Here is a 16472-nt window from a genome sequence, read left to right as displayed (position 1 = left end):
ATTTATTGAATATATTTTTATTCATTTCAGAGAGAAAGGGAGAGGGAGAGAGATAGAAACATCAATGATGAGAGAATCCTTGATCGGCTGCCTCCTGCACACTCCCTACTGGCATGTGCCCTTGATCAGAATCGCACCCGGGACCCTTCTGCAGGTCAACGCTGTTTTCACTGAGCCAAACCAGGTAGGGCTTGAGGCTGTGTTTTAGCTCAGCAGTATGCTCGACAACTCATTATATGTATCTGAAGTGCTAGTCTGTGTTCTTGTGTAACATAACATTGAATAAGTGACTCACACTGTGTATTATTCCTTCCCCTTGTCGTGGTCCCTTGGTTCCTTTTCAGTGTGTGGAAATGATAAACAATGCTGCTGAAAGTCCTGCTTTACATGTATGCTCGTGCACTAAGCATACATGTCTCAAAGTGTTTATCTAGGACTGCTCTGTGCCCTGCGAGGTGGCTCTCTCTCTATTACTTTATGGTATGAACTCTACCCCAGTGCTCCCCTGCTGTGGGGGCCTGATATGGCAGGGATCTCCCTTCTCTGTGGCCAGCACGGAAAGAGAGATGAAATTGGTTCTTCGTAGAGGCAGCCAGGGATTGAGAAATAATGAAGTGAAGAGAGTAGATGCAGAAATAGTTTGAAGCTGGGTCCCAGGTGGGTTGCCGACCTCCTCTGCTGGAGAGACTGGCGACCCCTGAGCCACATAGCACATCTATTTATTCTCCAATACCCAAGGGGGATTTTCACAGGAAAAACAAGGAGCCTGGGAGGCGCCAGGTCCCACCCATTCCTTCCTGCCAGATAAACACAAGCCAGGAACTAAAAACATCTTGGCACTCCCAGAGCCAGAGTGCAACTGACATGATTTCACCAATATCCCAGGCTCAGTCAGCAACAATCTAAAGAATGTCCAGGTGTCTTCCTAGGGAGCCCCCTACATCTCCCCCTATTTTTAATTTTTAAGAAAAAATTTTGCATCCCAATATCAATGTCCAACAGTTTTTTGAGTACATGTCAGCAATGGTATCCGGATGGTGGATAAATGGTGGCAATGCAGGTCCGACCTTTTGGTTTGATCCTGGGTAACATGCAGTAACACACAGCTGCTGACTGCTAATATGGCAAGGCGTTGTCATCATCTTCTATCTCTGGATTGTTTTTCCTCTTGTCTGTATGGCTGGAGCATTCCTGTCAATTCTTCTCCTGCAGGAATCCATGTGGTCTTAGAGTTGTTTTCTAAAAATAAACATATTCTCGACCAAAGTTAGTAAAGCAACCCTTTCTATAAATTTCTCTCCCAAGTACACGGGTCACATTTCTAACTGGAGTTTAAGCAAAGACTATGTGTCTTAAACACTTTTGTCACTCTATTTTGAGCACTCTATCCGGCACTTAAAGGGTTGCCTCAATAGAAGTGTTTTGGTTGTGGTGGTGGTGGTGGTGGTGGTGATGGGGATGGTGAGAGTAATTGTGATTGGTACTAAGTAAAGAAGCAAAAAGGTTAGAGACAATTTGTTCTCTCAATACCAACAAAACAAAGTATTTGTAGAAACACATAATATCAGGCCCCAGTGCAAAAATCATGTGCCTTGAAAGAAATTGTGGGCCTCAAGGCTGTGGTAAGTACAGAGTGTATCTCAGTCCATCCTCCGTTGCCCCGATTGCCCCTCAGGAGCAGTGGGAGGTGTAGAAGCCCTCAGGAGTGATCAGGGCTTGCAACAGCAGGTGGTGTGAGAGAGTGTGAGAGATGGCTGCTGGCCCTGATCTCCCCTCAGGTGCAGGAGGAGGCGGAGAAGCCCTGAGAGGTGATAGGTGCTAGCAGCTGCAGGTCACACCCACTGATGGCACCAAGGGATTGGGGCTGGCACCAGGCACCAGCAGTGTGTGGGAGGGGCAGCTTTGGTGCTGGCAGGAGGCAGAAGCACAACTGGCATCCAGCAGCAGGTGCAAGCACCAGGCAGAACCATAGAAAATATCTAGTAACCACCAGAGGCTCGCCCCAATGACAGCTACCAGCACCCTTTCTTGGTCTGGTACCCCTGCTCACCGGCTCCACCATACTACTGCAACCGATGCCTGGAATGTTCCACACACGTCCCCTAGTGGTCAGCACACGTCATAGTGAAGAGTTGTTAGGGTTTTCCACCATTTGATTATTTACATATTAGGGTTTTATTATATAGGATGAATAAAATCCTTTCAGCAAAGCAGTACAGCCGAAACCGGTTTGGCTCAGTGGATAGAGCATTGGCCTGAGGACTGAAAGGTCCTAGGTTCGATTCCGGTCAAGGTCATGTACCTTGGTTGCGGGCACATCCCCGGTCGGGTGTGCAGGAGGCAGCCGATCAATGTTTCCCTCTCTCATCGATGTTTCTAGCTCTCCATCCCTCTCCTTTCCTCCCTGAAAAAAATCAATGAAATATATTTTAAAAATAAAAAAAAGAAAGAAAAGCACTACAAACAAGTAACCTATAATACAAAGTACAGGCTCATGAGCCAGACTATATTTGAAAGCCATTCCAAACATCTATTTATTACCTGTGTGACCTTAAGTACATTACTCAATATCCCTGTGCTTCAGTTTCCTTGTCTGTAAGGTGGGAATAATAATAGTAAAATCCATATTTCTAATAATAATAATAATAGTAATATGTCCTGATAAATGTGCACACTGCTTACATGTGAGTAATTCATACAGATGGGCAGTGCAGGAGAGCTGGTGGAGGGCACTCTGACCCCACTGAGCACTGCCACTGTGAGGAGGCTCATGCTCCTGCTGGAATGCACAGGAGCACACCACTCCCTGGGCTCCATGTAGGGAGGGCTGGGGGACTCACAGGGACAGACTCAGGGCTGAGGAATGCAGGTCATTCACAATGCAACAGTACCCACTCACACACACTTCCGGTGTGGGAAGGAAAATTGGGAGCTTTGTAACTCTAATGGCAGGGCTGTTTGGACACTTTTCATAGGAAGCCTCTGTAATCACTCATTTTACAGATTAGCTTCCTGACGTTCATCCCCCATCCCCTCTCTCCTCACCTGCCCTTCACTGGTCTTTTCAGGCCCAAGCCCTCCAGGATTACAGAGGAAACCTTGTCCCTCCGCCTCCTTTCACAGGGAGCTCACTCTCTGGCATCAAGTTCCCAGGGTGAGCTTTCCTCTAGAAGTGTCCAGGGCAGAGGTGAGGGTGGGAGGCAGAGTCCATTTTAGGGAGACGGGTTCCAGGGGAGGAAAGGGCTGGTCCCAGCCTGGGGAGTCTCCCTGGTTCTCACACAGCCCCTGGGCAGGACTGAGGGAGACTCTGTAACAGGAGCTCCCTGTGCAGGGGGAAGGGTCAGGGCAAAGTCCCAGGTCCCAGGCCTGATCTCAGGGTCACAGCCCAAGGGGGGATTCTAAAGCTCCTTGCAGTTTCACTTCTCCCTCTCACAACCTGTGTGGGGCCCTCCTTCCTGGATACTGATGACGCGTCCCAGTTCTCATCTCCGGTTGGGTGTCAGGTGCTAGAGAAGCCAATCAGGATCGCCTCCGACCCAGTTATAAGTGTGGGGCATCACCAGGACTCTCAGACTCCCCAGACCTGGAGGATGCCGCTCAAGAGGTCCCCGACCATCCTCCTGTTGCTCTGGGGGGCCCTGGCCCTGACCGAGACCTGGGCGGGTGAGTGCGGGGTCCCAAGGGAATGGCCTCTGGGGAGAAGGAGCGAGGGGACCCGGCGTGGGAGCAGGACCCGGTACAGGGCGTCTCCACCTCCCATCCCCCACACCCACCCTGTCCTGACCCCCCTCCCCCCCCCACACACACCCCCCCCATCCGGACCCCTCTCTTCTAAGTCCCGCTGCTCCTGTTTCCTCTCCGGGCCCCTTCCCCTCTCCTCTCCCTCCCACCCGGGACCCCGAACCCACTCCGGGAGGAGGGTCGCGGGTGTCAGCTCCTCCGCTCCGACCCCCCAGGCCCCCACTCGCTGATATTTTTCCAAACCGCCGTGTCCCGGCCCGGCCGAGGGGAGCCCCGGTACCTGGAGGTCAGCTACGTGGACGACACGCAGTTCGAGCGGTTCGACAGCTACTCTGAGAGTCGGAGGGCGGAGCCGCGGGCGCCCTGGATGGAGCGGGAGGAGCCGCGCTATTGGGACCTGAGCACCCAGAACTCCAAGAGTCACGCACAGGCTTCCCGAGTGAACCTGCACAACCTGCGCCACTACTACAACCAGAGCCAGGACGGTGAGCCAACGGACCCGGGTGGTCCCGGCCCCCATCCCCACGGACCGCCCGGGGTCGCCCCGAGTGTCCCAGTGAGAGTTTCACTCTAACCTACGCCGCCCCGCGCCCCACCCCCCCCCACCCCCCTACACACACCCAAGAGGAACCCTCCGGGACTTGGACCCGGTTTTATTTTGTTTCTGTTTAATCCCCGCGGGTGGGGTTGGGGCGGGCCCAGTGGGCGACTCTGACTTCGGGGCGGGTCAGGGTCTCACACCTTCCAGTGGATGATCGGCTGTGACATGGGACCAGACGGGAACCTCCTCCGCGGTTATTTCCAGTCAGCCTATGATGGCACTGACTACATCGCCCTGAACGAGGACCTGCGCTCCTGGACCGCAGCTGACACTGAGGCTCAGATCACCAGGCGCAAGTGGGAGGAGGCCGGTGTGGCTGAGGAATGGAGACACTTCCTGCAGGAGGACTGCCTGGAGTGGCTGCACAGACACCTGGAGAAAGGGAAGGAGGTGCTGCAGCGCACAGGTACCAGGGGCCAGGGGCCTCCCTGCTCACCCCTGGGGCTGGGGATCCACAAGGAGACAGGACTTAGGGTCAGCGTCAGAACACCCCTCCTTTGGGCCAGGAGACTGAGTCCGCTGGCTTTTCAGATCCAGGGACACCCACCCTTCTCTCAGGGACACTTTGGGTGCAGTCTCTCAGGGACAAATAACTGATCAGGGTTCCCATTGACCCTGCAGAGGCTCTGGGACCCATGGGGACTTGCTCTCTCAGGCCCTGTTCCCTCCCTCACCCAGTGTATTTGAGGTCTGACCACGACTTTTCTAGTAATTTAGACTCCAGCCAGGACAGAAAGAGTTATCATTTCTTCCCCTGAGGCCTGCCTCCCACCCTGGGCTGTGTCCCTCTGACTAGAACTTTCTAAAGACTGGAGATCATCCCCAGATGCTACCCTGTTTCCCCGAAAATAAGACAGTGTCTTATATTAATTTTTGTTCCCAAAGATGCGCTAGATCTTATTTTCATGGGATGTCTTATTTTTCCATGTGCTAGGTCTTATTTTCAGGGAAACACGGTATGTCCAGGCTGGTGGCTGCTTGTGTGCCCCCTCAACCACTCCAGGTGCTCTTTATACTCTCATGGTCACATGAGCGCTCTGGAGGATCCCTGATAATGCCAATTTCCTGAATTTCCTCACCCTTCTCCTCAGACCCTCCAAAGACACACGTGGCCCACCACCCCATCTCTGACCGCGAGGTCACCCTGAGGTGCTGGGCCCGGGGCTTCTACCCTGCGGACATCAGCCTGACCTGGCAGCGTGATGGGGAGGAGCAGACCCAGGACATGGAGCTTGTGGAGACCAGGTCTTCGGGAGATGGGACCTTCCAGAAGTGGGCGTCCCTGGTGGTGCCCTCTGGAGAGGAACAGAGATACACGTGCCATGTGGAGCATGAGGGCCTGGCCGAGCCCCTGACCCTGAGATGGGGTGAGGAGAGACGTGGGCACAGAGTCTGGTCTCAGGGAAGCAGGGGCCTGTGGAGGACTTCAGTGGGGTTAGGGCTGAGCCTTCAGGGTCAGGGCCCTCACCTCCTCTTCCCTTCCCAGAGACGTCTTCTTGGGCCACCATCGTCCCTATAGTTCTCGTTATGAGCCTGGTCTTCCTTCGAACTGTGGTCACTGGAGCTGTGATGTGGAGGAGGAGGAAGCGCTCAGGTAGGGAAGGGGTGGGGCTGAGTGTCCTGTCTCACTGGGGGTTGCAAGCCCAGGTAGAAGTGTGTTCTGCTTCATTAATGGCAAGTACCATCCCCACACATGTGGTTGCCCAGCGTGGGGCCCTATTTGCTGACACTCACTCTTTAGTAAGACACGGGTGAACATGAGGGACACATTCATTACCTTGATGATTCTAGTGAGGAGGTCTGGTTCCCAGCACCTCCAGCTCAGAGTGGAAGGTCCCTGCTGAGGACAGACCTCTGGGAGGATGGTTGGTCTACTCCCCACACTTGTAGTTTTTCCTCAGGTTTCCTGATCCTACCCTGGGTTTGTAGTCACAGTTCTGGAAACTTCTCTGGGTTTCAGGAATAGGAGTTTTTTGGGGGGACCTCATGACCCTGCCTCCTCTCTGTCTTCTCACAGGATGTTTTCTTCCCACAAGTGGAAAAGGAGGGAGCCATGCTCAGGCTGTCCTGCCTCTATTGTCAATGAGCTGATAGAAAATGCCCATGAGCGGAGCTGGCCCCAGGGTCTGGCCACACTAGAGACAAGACAGATGAACCTATGAGAACTATGTAGCCAAGCGCATCCCTGGCAAGCAGGCTGCTGTCGTGATGGCCTGTGAGAACCAGCATATGGGCAATGACATGGTGCAGGAGCCAGGGCTGGTCATGATATTTGCCCATGGCATTGAACAGATATAGATCTCGGCCGGCTGTCAACAGAAGAGACAGAAATCAGAAAATCTCATCACTCCAGTAGCGGAGCCGTGAGTCCTCCCCAACTGTCCTTCATCTTGTGGCTTATACTTGGACCTCACTTCTCCCTGCTCTTCTGGCACTGAAGGGCTCTGAAACTCTTTGCTCAGCCTTCTAGGTGGGAGACCCAGATTCCCTTCTTTTGCCTAATTCCTTCCCCTAAGATGTCTGTAAATTTCCAGTCTGGTTGTGAAAGCCTTCATTCTATATCCGGTTTTCTGCCTAGGATCCCTGGTTCCAGATATTTTTAGAAAGCACAAAGTTACTCATTTTCTCTTGAAGGATCAGGGTGGAGTGAGAAATCTTGAATCATTCCCCTCCTTCAAACCAGGTAATCTGAGCAGGCAGGCCTGTTGACTCTAAACACTGGGCAGCTCTGGGGAGCAGACATCCTGAAGACATAGTAAGGGTGGAACCAAAACCCTAGAAGTAATGAGCCAGTAACTGGCCATCTTTCATGACCCTTAAGAGGAAGACTGGAACTCTGTGCCAAGCAATATCTTGTTTAGTCCATCTTAAAGGTGCAGGCTCCCATCCGTCTGCAGGTGTGCAGGTTGGGATGCCAAAAATTTCCAGATGAGCTCTTCTTTCCTATACTTTCTCTTAATTAAGGAATGACAGGAGTGGAAGTTAGGGGGCTAGTCTCAGGGTGAATATGCCCAGCAAGAAGCAGCTCTCTGGCATTGGCTGAGATGAGGTAGGTGGCACAGGCCATCATAGTTCCGCAGCCCCCTCTCCAGCCCTGTGATTGTAACTAGTCATTTTGATAATTCCCTTTGGCCATTGTTGTGTGTTTATATTTCATTCCATCCCACGTTTTTTTAGAATGGCCTACTTATGGCTACCCCACTTTTCCAGCTCAGCCACATTGTTGGCAATTTAATTTATTTACTTTTTTTTTTAAAGAAAGGAAAAAGAAAAAAATGAACAACTCTTAAAAACAAGAACAAAAAAAACATGTTTATACATTATTAGAAAACAACTCCAAGACCAAGTGGATTCCTGCAACAGAGAAGAATTGACAGGGCTGCTCCAGCCATGAAGACATAAGAGGAACAGTCCAGAGGTGAAAGACACTGAGGACACCTTGCCATACTAGCAGTTAGCAGCTGTGCATCCCTGTAGGTTGGCCAGGACCAAACCAGAGAAGGTTGGACCTGCATCACTACTATTTGTCCACCATCCAGAACTGAAATATCATTGCTGACATGTACACATAAGGAACTGTTTGACATTGAAATTAGGACTCAAAAGTACTCTTGGCCCAGAAAGAAACTCACAAAGACTGATTCATTTGCCTCTCAGCATAACCATTATTGCTTGTCTAATTTTCGGTTTTTATAAGTGTATTCCTTGGATCACATGATCTCACTCATCTAGGGGAAATAATGAACAACATAGACTGATGAACAAAAACAGACCCTGAGACAGGAAAGCATCAATCAGACTGTTGGGCCTCAGAGGGAAGGTAAAGGAGGGTGGGGGAAAAGGGAAGAGATCAACCAAAGGACTTGTATGCATGCATATAAGTCTAACCAGTGGTCACAGACAACAGGGGGGTGGGGCCATACGTGGGGAGGGGTTTAGGATGGGAATGGGGGAAAGGGGAGAAGACAAATATGTGATACCTTAATCAATAAAGAAGTTTTAAAAAAAAATAATAAAACCCCAATGTAACCAGAAGACAGGACCTGGTGATGGGGATTCTTTGGGACATAGTGAACCTGCATGAGCTGTTGAGAATGTCACCACTTACAGCCACAGAGCTGAATATTTCATGATCATTTTCTTCCATAGCGTGTGGCCTGTGCCTTGTGAGGGCAGGAGTGAAGGGGATTTGTTCTATTTGTGCTCCCACTTTGTGACTCAAGAACTCTGATTACTTTCTGCCAATGGCATTAGAATGTGTGTGTTTTATCAGCATAACATGAGGAGCTGGGAGGCTTGCCCATCCCTCCCACCACTCACCCTTCTCACACTTTCCTGTCCATCAGAGCCGGCTGGGCCCTCCCCTTCCCTGTCTTTACTTGCTGGTGCTCAGTGGGGGACTGAGTCATGTGAGATTTACCCACACTCCCACTTTGTGACTCAAGTGAAAGGTTAGCATGGTGATATGCGGGCAGGCTACCCAGCCATTTTGAATGGAAATAAAGAAAAATGGAATTTATTTAAGGAAAGAGGATGGGGGATGGGATACCAAAGGGGAAAGGGCTGCACAGCACCAGCCAAGGGGAGGGTGGGCGGGCGATGACAACACCCACAATTTTGAGTTTCATCCTTAGATGCAGTCACTGGCAGGAAACTCTGTGGCCAGTGGGTCTGGGGGCTAAATAGTTGGCTTGGAAGGGGATGGAATGCAGGTGTGGGGTCAGCTGTCTTTTGGGAAATTTCAGTTGCTTATATGGTCTCACTCCTGGTGTCCAGCAAGTTTCTCCTGCTTTTGCTCCCCAGTGGTGAGAAGCTTACAAATGGCCATTAAGTGTTATATTGTCTGATAGCCCTAACATCAAGAACCTCTGATTTAAAAAGAAAAAAAAAAAATATCAGATTAATTCTCAAAAACATAATTACTGTCTGGCAATAGTTTTCCAGGTTATAACTTTTTGTAGAATATGTTCATTACATTCCTTCGTTTGCCTGTAAGTTAACATGGCTCCAAAATGTAAAGGCCTGATTCCCAAATGAATGTGGAAGTGTTAAAATATGTGTGTTTGTGCGCACGTTTTATTCTCTGTACCGCTGTTTTAAATATTTCATTTAAATTTTTTATTAACATTACTTGCTTGTTCAATGCTTTTGTAATGGATCAATTAAAATTATTTTCAAGATAAAAATAAAAATAAATAAAGAACCTCTGATTTCTTTCTGCAAAAGGCATCTGAATGTTTGTGCCTTCCTATCAGCATAACTTAAGGAGGTGGGAGGCTTGCCCTTCCCCAGCACTTTCCTGTCCTCCCCATCCCTGTGTTTACTTCGTGGGGCACTGAGTGGCAACTTCTTACTGGCTGATTGAAATAAGACTCTGGATGTAAATTTGTTTTCCTGCTTCTTGCCATGAAGGGCTGATGGGTTAAGTGGAGAAGACTTTAAAATTACAGAGGGAATAATTGGAATCACTGAGAAGTCTAGAGTCTAGAGTCTACCCATGTGTTTGTTGTGCTGAGTCTGTAGCCTGTGGGAACAGGAAGGGCTGTGAGCATGGAGTGTGATTAAGGGCTGTGTCAAGTTCCCACGGTGAGTTTTCCTCTAGAAGTGTCCGGAGCAGGGGAGGAAAGGGCTGTTCCCAGCCTGGGGAGTCTCCCTGGTTCTCAAACAGCCCCTGAGCAGGACTGAGGGAGTCTGTGCGACAGGACTCTCTTCTCCCTCTCACAACCTGTGTGGAGCCCTCCTTCCTGGATACTGATGTCGCGCCCCCAGTTCTCACTCCCATTGGTGTGCAGTATGCAGAGCAGCCAATCAGCGTCGCCTACCTTCCCAGAAATGTCTGCCTTCCCAGAAATCAGCTTCTGCCTCCTACACTGACTTACAAGACTGACTTTTCTGAGTAATTTAAACTACACGCAGGACGGAAAGAGAAATCATTGAAAGGGACAGGGGAAGGGAATTTTCTAACTTGAGACTCCTTGGTGCTGATTGTCTCTGAGTTGTGAGAACAGTAGGTAGGAGGAGCCAGTGGGAGAATGTAGCCTGGAGAGTAGCTTATCTTGGTCCTGCTGAGCTGCTGGAATCAGAGGAGCTAAACACTTGGGGTTTAATTACTAGGTGCTTCTCATAAGTTGTGGAAGGCCACCTCAAAGAGAAAGAAAGGCCTTTTTCCGGTCCTTACAGCAGGTACTATGCAATTTCACCAGGAGAAGTGTAAAAACTATAGGGAAAAGGTGATGTTTGCTTTGAACAACTTTGAGTAATGAGACTGCCTGCATGAACAGGACAGCAGGCTCCGGTAGAGATGAGGCGAGAAGGGAATTTGAGGTCATTGGTAAAAGTAGTTTCCCTCACTGTGCACATGGCACAAGTCCACTTTAGGGATATAAAGATACCTGCTCAGGGCTATGCTGGCCTTCCTGGGTCCCATGAAACACTCCCAGTCAATCCTCACACTTGCCCCAATGTCATGCAGCAAACCCTGAGGGAACCATAGACATGGGGTTGTTTACACTGGGACTACCCTATTCCTTACCGGACATCTCTTCCCTGAGCTCAGCACTTGGTAAGAGAATTAAAGCAAGGGGATGTGTGCTCTTGCTCTCTGGGAGTTTCCACAGAGTCCTGGACAAGCTGGAGTGAGTTTCAGGCAGAGTCCCCAAAGGGAATCAGGTGGCATGCCCAAGTTAGGGTCATTCACAGAGGGGATCTTTACTAATGAGTGGGGAAGGTGTACGGACCCAGCAGAGAGAATGCAAGAGGTAACCCTGAGCTTTAGCAGCAGAGCAGTTCCTGCCCCTGAATCGGGGACAAAGGGAGGAAGCAGTAGTGGGGATGCTGCAGGAGAGAGTCATGGAGAGAAGGCCCCCTTGTGAGGAACTGGCACCTTAGGTTTCAGCCAGCCCCAGGTGACCCCACAGGGAGCCCAGGGGAACACCGTCCTGAGAAACATGTCACTTGTCACTTTCCTCAACATCACAGAGGGCGCTTACACAAACCGAGATGGTAAAGCAACTGCACACCTAGGCCACATGGGGGACCTACGGCTCCTAGGCTACATACTGTACAAAACAGCCCAGGATTAAATCAAGCACAAGAGAGAATGATGGAATCAAGGGAGACAATTGCCATGAGATGTATGAGGCTGCTGCCACCATAACACTTGTACAGCAAACGTTTTGTCATAAGTAGAAGAGTAGACTCTAAAATAACAGTGACAGCCAAAACCGGTTTGGCTCAGTGGATAGAGTGTCGGCCTGCAGATTCAAGGGTCCCGGGTTCGATTCCAGTCAAGGGCATGTACCTTGGTTGCAGGCACATCCCCAGTAGAGGGTGTGCAAGAGGCAGCTGATCGATGACTCTTCCTCATCGATGTTTCTAACTCTCTATCTCTTTTCCTTCCTCTCTGTAAAAAATCAATAAAATATATTTTAAAAAATAATAAAAAATAAAATATCAGTGACAGAGGAAAGATTGTGGTGGAGGGATGGATGGAAAGTTATTAGGGGAGAACTTACATGCACATAGGCATAGCCCAGGGACTCAGACTATGAGCGAAGGCTGGGAGGGGCGGGTTCCGGGTAGAGAAGGTCAATTGGAAAAGAAAACAAAGGAAACATCTGTAATACTTTCAACAATACAAGTAATTTTAGTAAAATAGCAATGAAATATGTAGTACAGTAAATACATACACCAGTAGTATAGTCATCCATTATCAAGTACAATGTACTGTATGTAATATCATGTACCATACGTTTATGCCTCTGGCAGACCAGTAGGTTGTTTCCACCAGCATCCCACCAAACACATGAGTAACCTGTTGCCCTATGACCTCATGGCAGCTACAAATGTGCCTAGGCAATAGGAATTTTCAGCTCCATTGTAAGCTATGGGACATCCTCTGTATATGTGGTACCTGGTTGATAGACACGTCATTATGTAGTCTGTGACTCTATCAATGCTGACCTACTCTCTTCCCTCCCTCCCTCCCTCCAGGTCCTTGTGGGGTCCTCATTGGCTGAGCCTAAGGGAAAACCAGAGGACAAAGGATTGGGATGGTAGAATCCTTTAGGTCAGACTTCTGGGGGAGACAGGAAGCTGGACATAATCTCACTCACCTGAGATGAGCCATTTGCAGGTCATCCCTGTGGTGTGTGCACAGGCTCAGCTGGGCTCACTGCAGGCCGGTCTGGTGGGTCCCCAGAGACCAGTGAGGGTGGCTGGCTGCTCTGTGGGAACTGTTTCTTCCCAGAAATCACGATGTGGAGTAGTCGTTCTCAGTCTGTGTAGTTCTTTGCAGGTGATCTCTCTTTTCTCTTGCTGTTTTTAAGAGCGTCTCTTTATGTTTGATGATGTGAAATTTTATTATGATGTGTTTGGTGAGGATTTCTTTGTATTTGTTTTATTTGAGGCTCGTGGGGCTTCCAGAATCTCCGGAATATCACATCATATCAGGTCACTTTTGAAAAATTCTTATCGAATATCTTCTACCTCATCCCTTTTCCTCCCTCTGGAACCTCAATGCTGGATCTCTCCGTTTTGTTTTGTTAACCTGTCTGTGGTATTTTCTATTTTTGTCTCCTAGGAGTGCAGTCCATGTAGTTCTTCAGTTCCTTCCAGTACACCAGGGCTCTGCCTGAACCCAACCTGCTGCTCAGAACATTCACTGAATATGACTTTCATTGTTTCCTGTGTGGTCAGTGTGTGGGTGTACAATGTGGTTCTGTTTAAATCTACCTTGTCAGTGGGTGGTCTCTTCTTTAGGCATAATTCTCATTTCCTCATTTCTTTCTTCAAGAATGTAAAACATGTATGTTCTAGAAACCTAGAAACACTAACTTCAATATCTGAAACCTCTGTAAGCCTGATTCATCAGCAGGTTATCTTGGCTAACTCTTGATTGTTGGGCCTGGTTTCCTTTTTATTTTCAAAAATAATTATTTGGATTGTGAGCTCAGGGTACTTGGAGTGTCATTTGCAGAAATGCTCTGATGGTGGTTTCTCCAGAAAGGACTCATGTTTGCCTGGAAGGGTACATGGGGGATGGGCTACTACAGCCTGGTGCAACTTCACCTTCTTGGCTTGGGATTTTGGAGGCCATGCAGATAGGGTGAGTTTGAGCTCCTAACGGGTGTGGGAGCTGGCTTCTGTTACACACTCTTAAGGAGTTATCTTGTTGTTTCTCCTTTTATTTAGTGGAAAGGTAGAGACCAGCAAGGTTCCCTACATTTCATCTCTGTGGGCGTCCCTTTGGGCCTCTGTCTTCAATGGTGGCATCCAAATGTGCACCTGCCTGCCTTTGCATCCTGTCCCCCATGGAGCCCTGCATCCCAGGTGCTTTAAAATCAAATTTCTACAATTCTCAGGGAAAGGGGGTCTGAGGGCTGGGGGAAGAGATTGGACAAACATCTTACACCTAAGGTTGAAGACAGTAGCAGGGAGTAAGGGCATGGGGTGGGGTGGGGAATCAGGTGGAGGGGAGCTATGGGGCGGGGGATGTTTGAGCCACTAAGTTGTGGTGATTTTTTTTTATAGTAATAGAAAGCCGATATATAGCACACAGCATTTATTTCCACTAAAATAAATTTATGAGCTGACATGTACAATAGTTACATGTAATAAAATATTTCCTAACATGGTTATTTTTTGCTTTTGATTTAATGATTTTATGTAATGCAATTAAAATTTTAATACAATTGGTGTTGCCCTACCCAGTTTGGCTCAGTGGGTAGAGTGTCAGCCTGTGGACTGAAGGGCACAGGTTCGATTCCCATAAAGGGCTGGTATCCGGTTGCAGGCACCTCCCCCAACCCGGGCCTTGGTCAGGGGGCTTGTAGGAGACAACTGATTGATGTGTTTCTCTCACATCGATATTTCTCTCTCTCTTTCCTTCTCTCTCCCACAGTCTATAAAAATCAATGGGAAAATATCCTCAACTGAGGATAAAAAAATATACAACTGGTATTCACCCATCCTTTCATTCTACAACAATTAACTCACTGGGTGCTATGTACCAGAAGCAGCTTCATGTGATGGGAGACAAACTTTGACCCAAAGCCACTGTGCTCCCATGTCTTACATGCTAGAGGCTTCCCAGAGTGAGATGCAGTCACAGGAGCATTTTTAGAGATGAAACTGCACAACCTGACTCACATTAGCCGGACTGCTGACCCTGTGGGGAGAATAGACCCCGGGTGGCAGGTGAGGGGGTGACACTGTTGCCACAGTCAGGAGTGGGAGGGCAATAGAGGCAAAGGGGTAAAGAGGCCTGAGGGTGAGAGACAGAGAAGGGCTAGACAAGCAGGAGTGAGGAAAAGAAGGACAGGCAGAGATCCTAAAGCAGTGGAACTCTCAGATTTAAATGTGGTCTATAGATCTGTAATAAATATATCTACAGAGTCAGTAGGGTGCTGTTTGCATTTGGGACTTAATACATTCTGTGAGACTGCCTAAAAACTAACTGCCACCTTATGTTAATCTGTTAAAAAAGAAAATAATGTGTCCCGACTATCTGGAATGTTTAAGCTATTTGAAGGTAAAGGCTATGTGTCATAGACCCTTTTAACTCCCTGTTTTGAGCACTCTATCCTGCAGTTAAAGGGCTGGCTCAATAGAAGTGTTTTGGTGGTGGTGGTGGTGATGGTGAGGGTAATTGTGGCTGGTACTAAGTAAAGAAGCAAAAAGGTTAGAGAAAAATTTTCCCCTCAATTCCAAAAAAGGTAGTGTTTGTAGTAACATATAATACTAAGGGCCCCGTGCACAAATTCGTGCACCTTGAAAGGAACTGTGGGTTGTGAGGCTATGGTAGGCACAGGGGCCGGTCTTGTCATATCCTCCGCTGTCACAATCTCCCCTCAGGAGCAGGGGGAGGTGGAGAACCCCTGAGAGACAATCAGGGCTGATGGTGCTGAGCGATCCCAGCTGGCATTGGGTGCTGGTAGTGGGTGCAAGTGGGGGATTTGGCACCAGTAGCAGGTGTAAACACCATGTGGGGCAGCAGTGTGAGAAAGCAAAGAATTTTCAATAACCACCAGAGTTTTGCCCAGATGCCAGCAACTGGTGTCCCTCCTTGGTCTGGTGCCCCCGCTCACCTGCTCCACCATCCTGCTGTGGCCAACCAACGGCATATTCCCTAATCGGCCCATGGTGGTCAGTGCATGTCATAGCAACTAGTTGTTCGGTTGTTCCACTTGTTGCATCATTCAGTCTATTTGCATATCAGCCTTTTCCTATATAAGAAGAATAAAATTTGTATAAGAAAAGCATTACAACTAGTAACCTATAATTTCAGAGCATAGGCCCTTCAACCAGACTATCTACATTTCAAAACCATTTCAAACATCTATTTATTAGCTGTGTGACCTTAAGCACCTTACTCAATATCCCTGTGCTTCAGTTTCCTTGTCTATAAAGTGGGAATAATAATAGTAAAACCCATATTTATAATAATAATAATAATAATAATAATAATAATAATAAGTCCCAATAAAATGTGCACATGCTTACATGTGAGTAATTCATACAGATGGGCAGTGCAGGAGCGCTGGTGGAGAGCACTCTGACCCCACTGAGCACTGCCACTGTGAGGAGGCTCATGCTCCTGCTGGAATGCACAGGAGCACACAGCTCCCTGGGCTCCATGTAGGGAGGGCATGGGGGACTCACAGGGACAGACTCAGGGCTGGGGAACGCAGGTCATTCACAATGAACAGTCCCCATTCACACACACTTCCTGTGTGGGAAGGAGAATTGGGAGCTTTGTAACTCTAATGGCTGGGCTGTTTGGACACTTTGCATAGGAAGCCTCTGAAATCACTCATTTTACAGATTAGCTTCCTGATGTTCAGGCTTCCCAATACTGTGGCCCTTCACCCCCACTCCCACTCCCAAACCTTTGTACCGCACTGGTCTTTTCAGGCCCAACTCCTCCAAGATTACAGAGGAAACCCTGTCCCTCCGCCTCCTTTCACAGGAGCTCACTCTCTGGCATCAAGTTCCCAGGGTGAGCTTTCCTCTAGAAGTGTCCAGGGCAGAGGTGAGGGTGGGAGGCAGAGTCCATTTCAGGGAGAGGGGTTCCAGGAGGAGAGGGGAGGAAAGGGCTGGTCCCAGCCTGGGGAGTCTCCCTGGTTCTCAC

At 48.9% G+C, this 16472-nt stretch overlaps 1 protein-coding gene across 1 annotated transcript; it reads left to right on the top strand.

Annotated features, from left to right (window-relative positions):
* The first annotated feature begins 3528 nt into the window (after positions 1-3528).
* Positions 3529-7625, top strand: LOC311625317 (HLA class I histocompatibility antigen, alpha chain G-like). Its single transcript, XM_084889470.1, has 6 exons — positions 3529-3663; positions 3957-4226; positions 4473-4748; positions 5434-5709; positions 5829-5936; positions 6360-7625. Exons 1-6 carry the CDS (start codon positions 3591-3593, stop codon positions 6431-6433), a joined length of 1077 nt encoding a protein of 358 aa, XP_084745596.1. The 5' UTR covers positions 3529-3590; the 3' UTR covers positions 6434-7625.
* The last annotated feature ends 8847 nt before the right edge of the window (positions 7626-16472 follow it).

The sequence above is a fragment of the Pipistrellus hanaki genome (assembly GCF_964339955.1).
Source record: "Pipistrellus hanaki genome assembly, chromosome: 7".
NCBI lineage: Eukaryota > Metazoa > Chordata > Mammalia > Chiroptera > Vespertilionidae > Pipistrellus > Pipistrellus hanaki.
This window is presented reverse-complemented; position numbering and strand designations above follow the sequence as displayed.

Coding starts and splice junctions, on each gene's coding strand:
- LOC311625317 (XM_084889470.1), top strand. CDS start 3,591: ATGCCGCTCAAGAGGTCCCCGACCATCCTCCTGTTGCTCTGGGGGGCC. Junction 3,664..3,956: donor CCTGACCGAGACCTGGGCGG/GTGAGTGCGGGG, acceptor CCGACCCCCCAG/GCCCCCACTCGCTGATATTT. Junction 5,937..6,359: donor GAGGAGGAGGAAGCGCTCAG/GTAGGGAAGGGG, acceptor GTCTTCTCACAG/GATGTTTTCTTCCCACAAGT.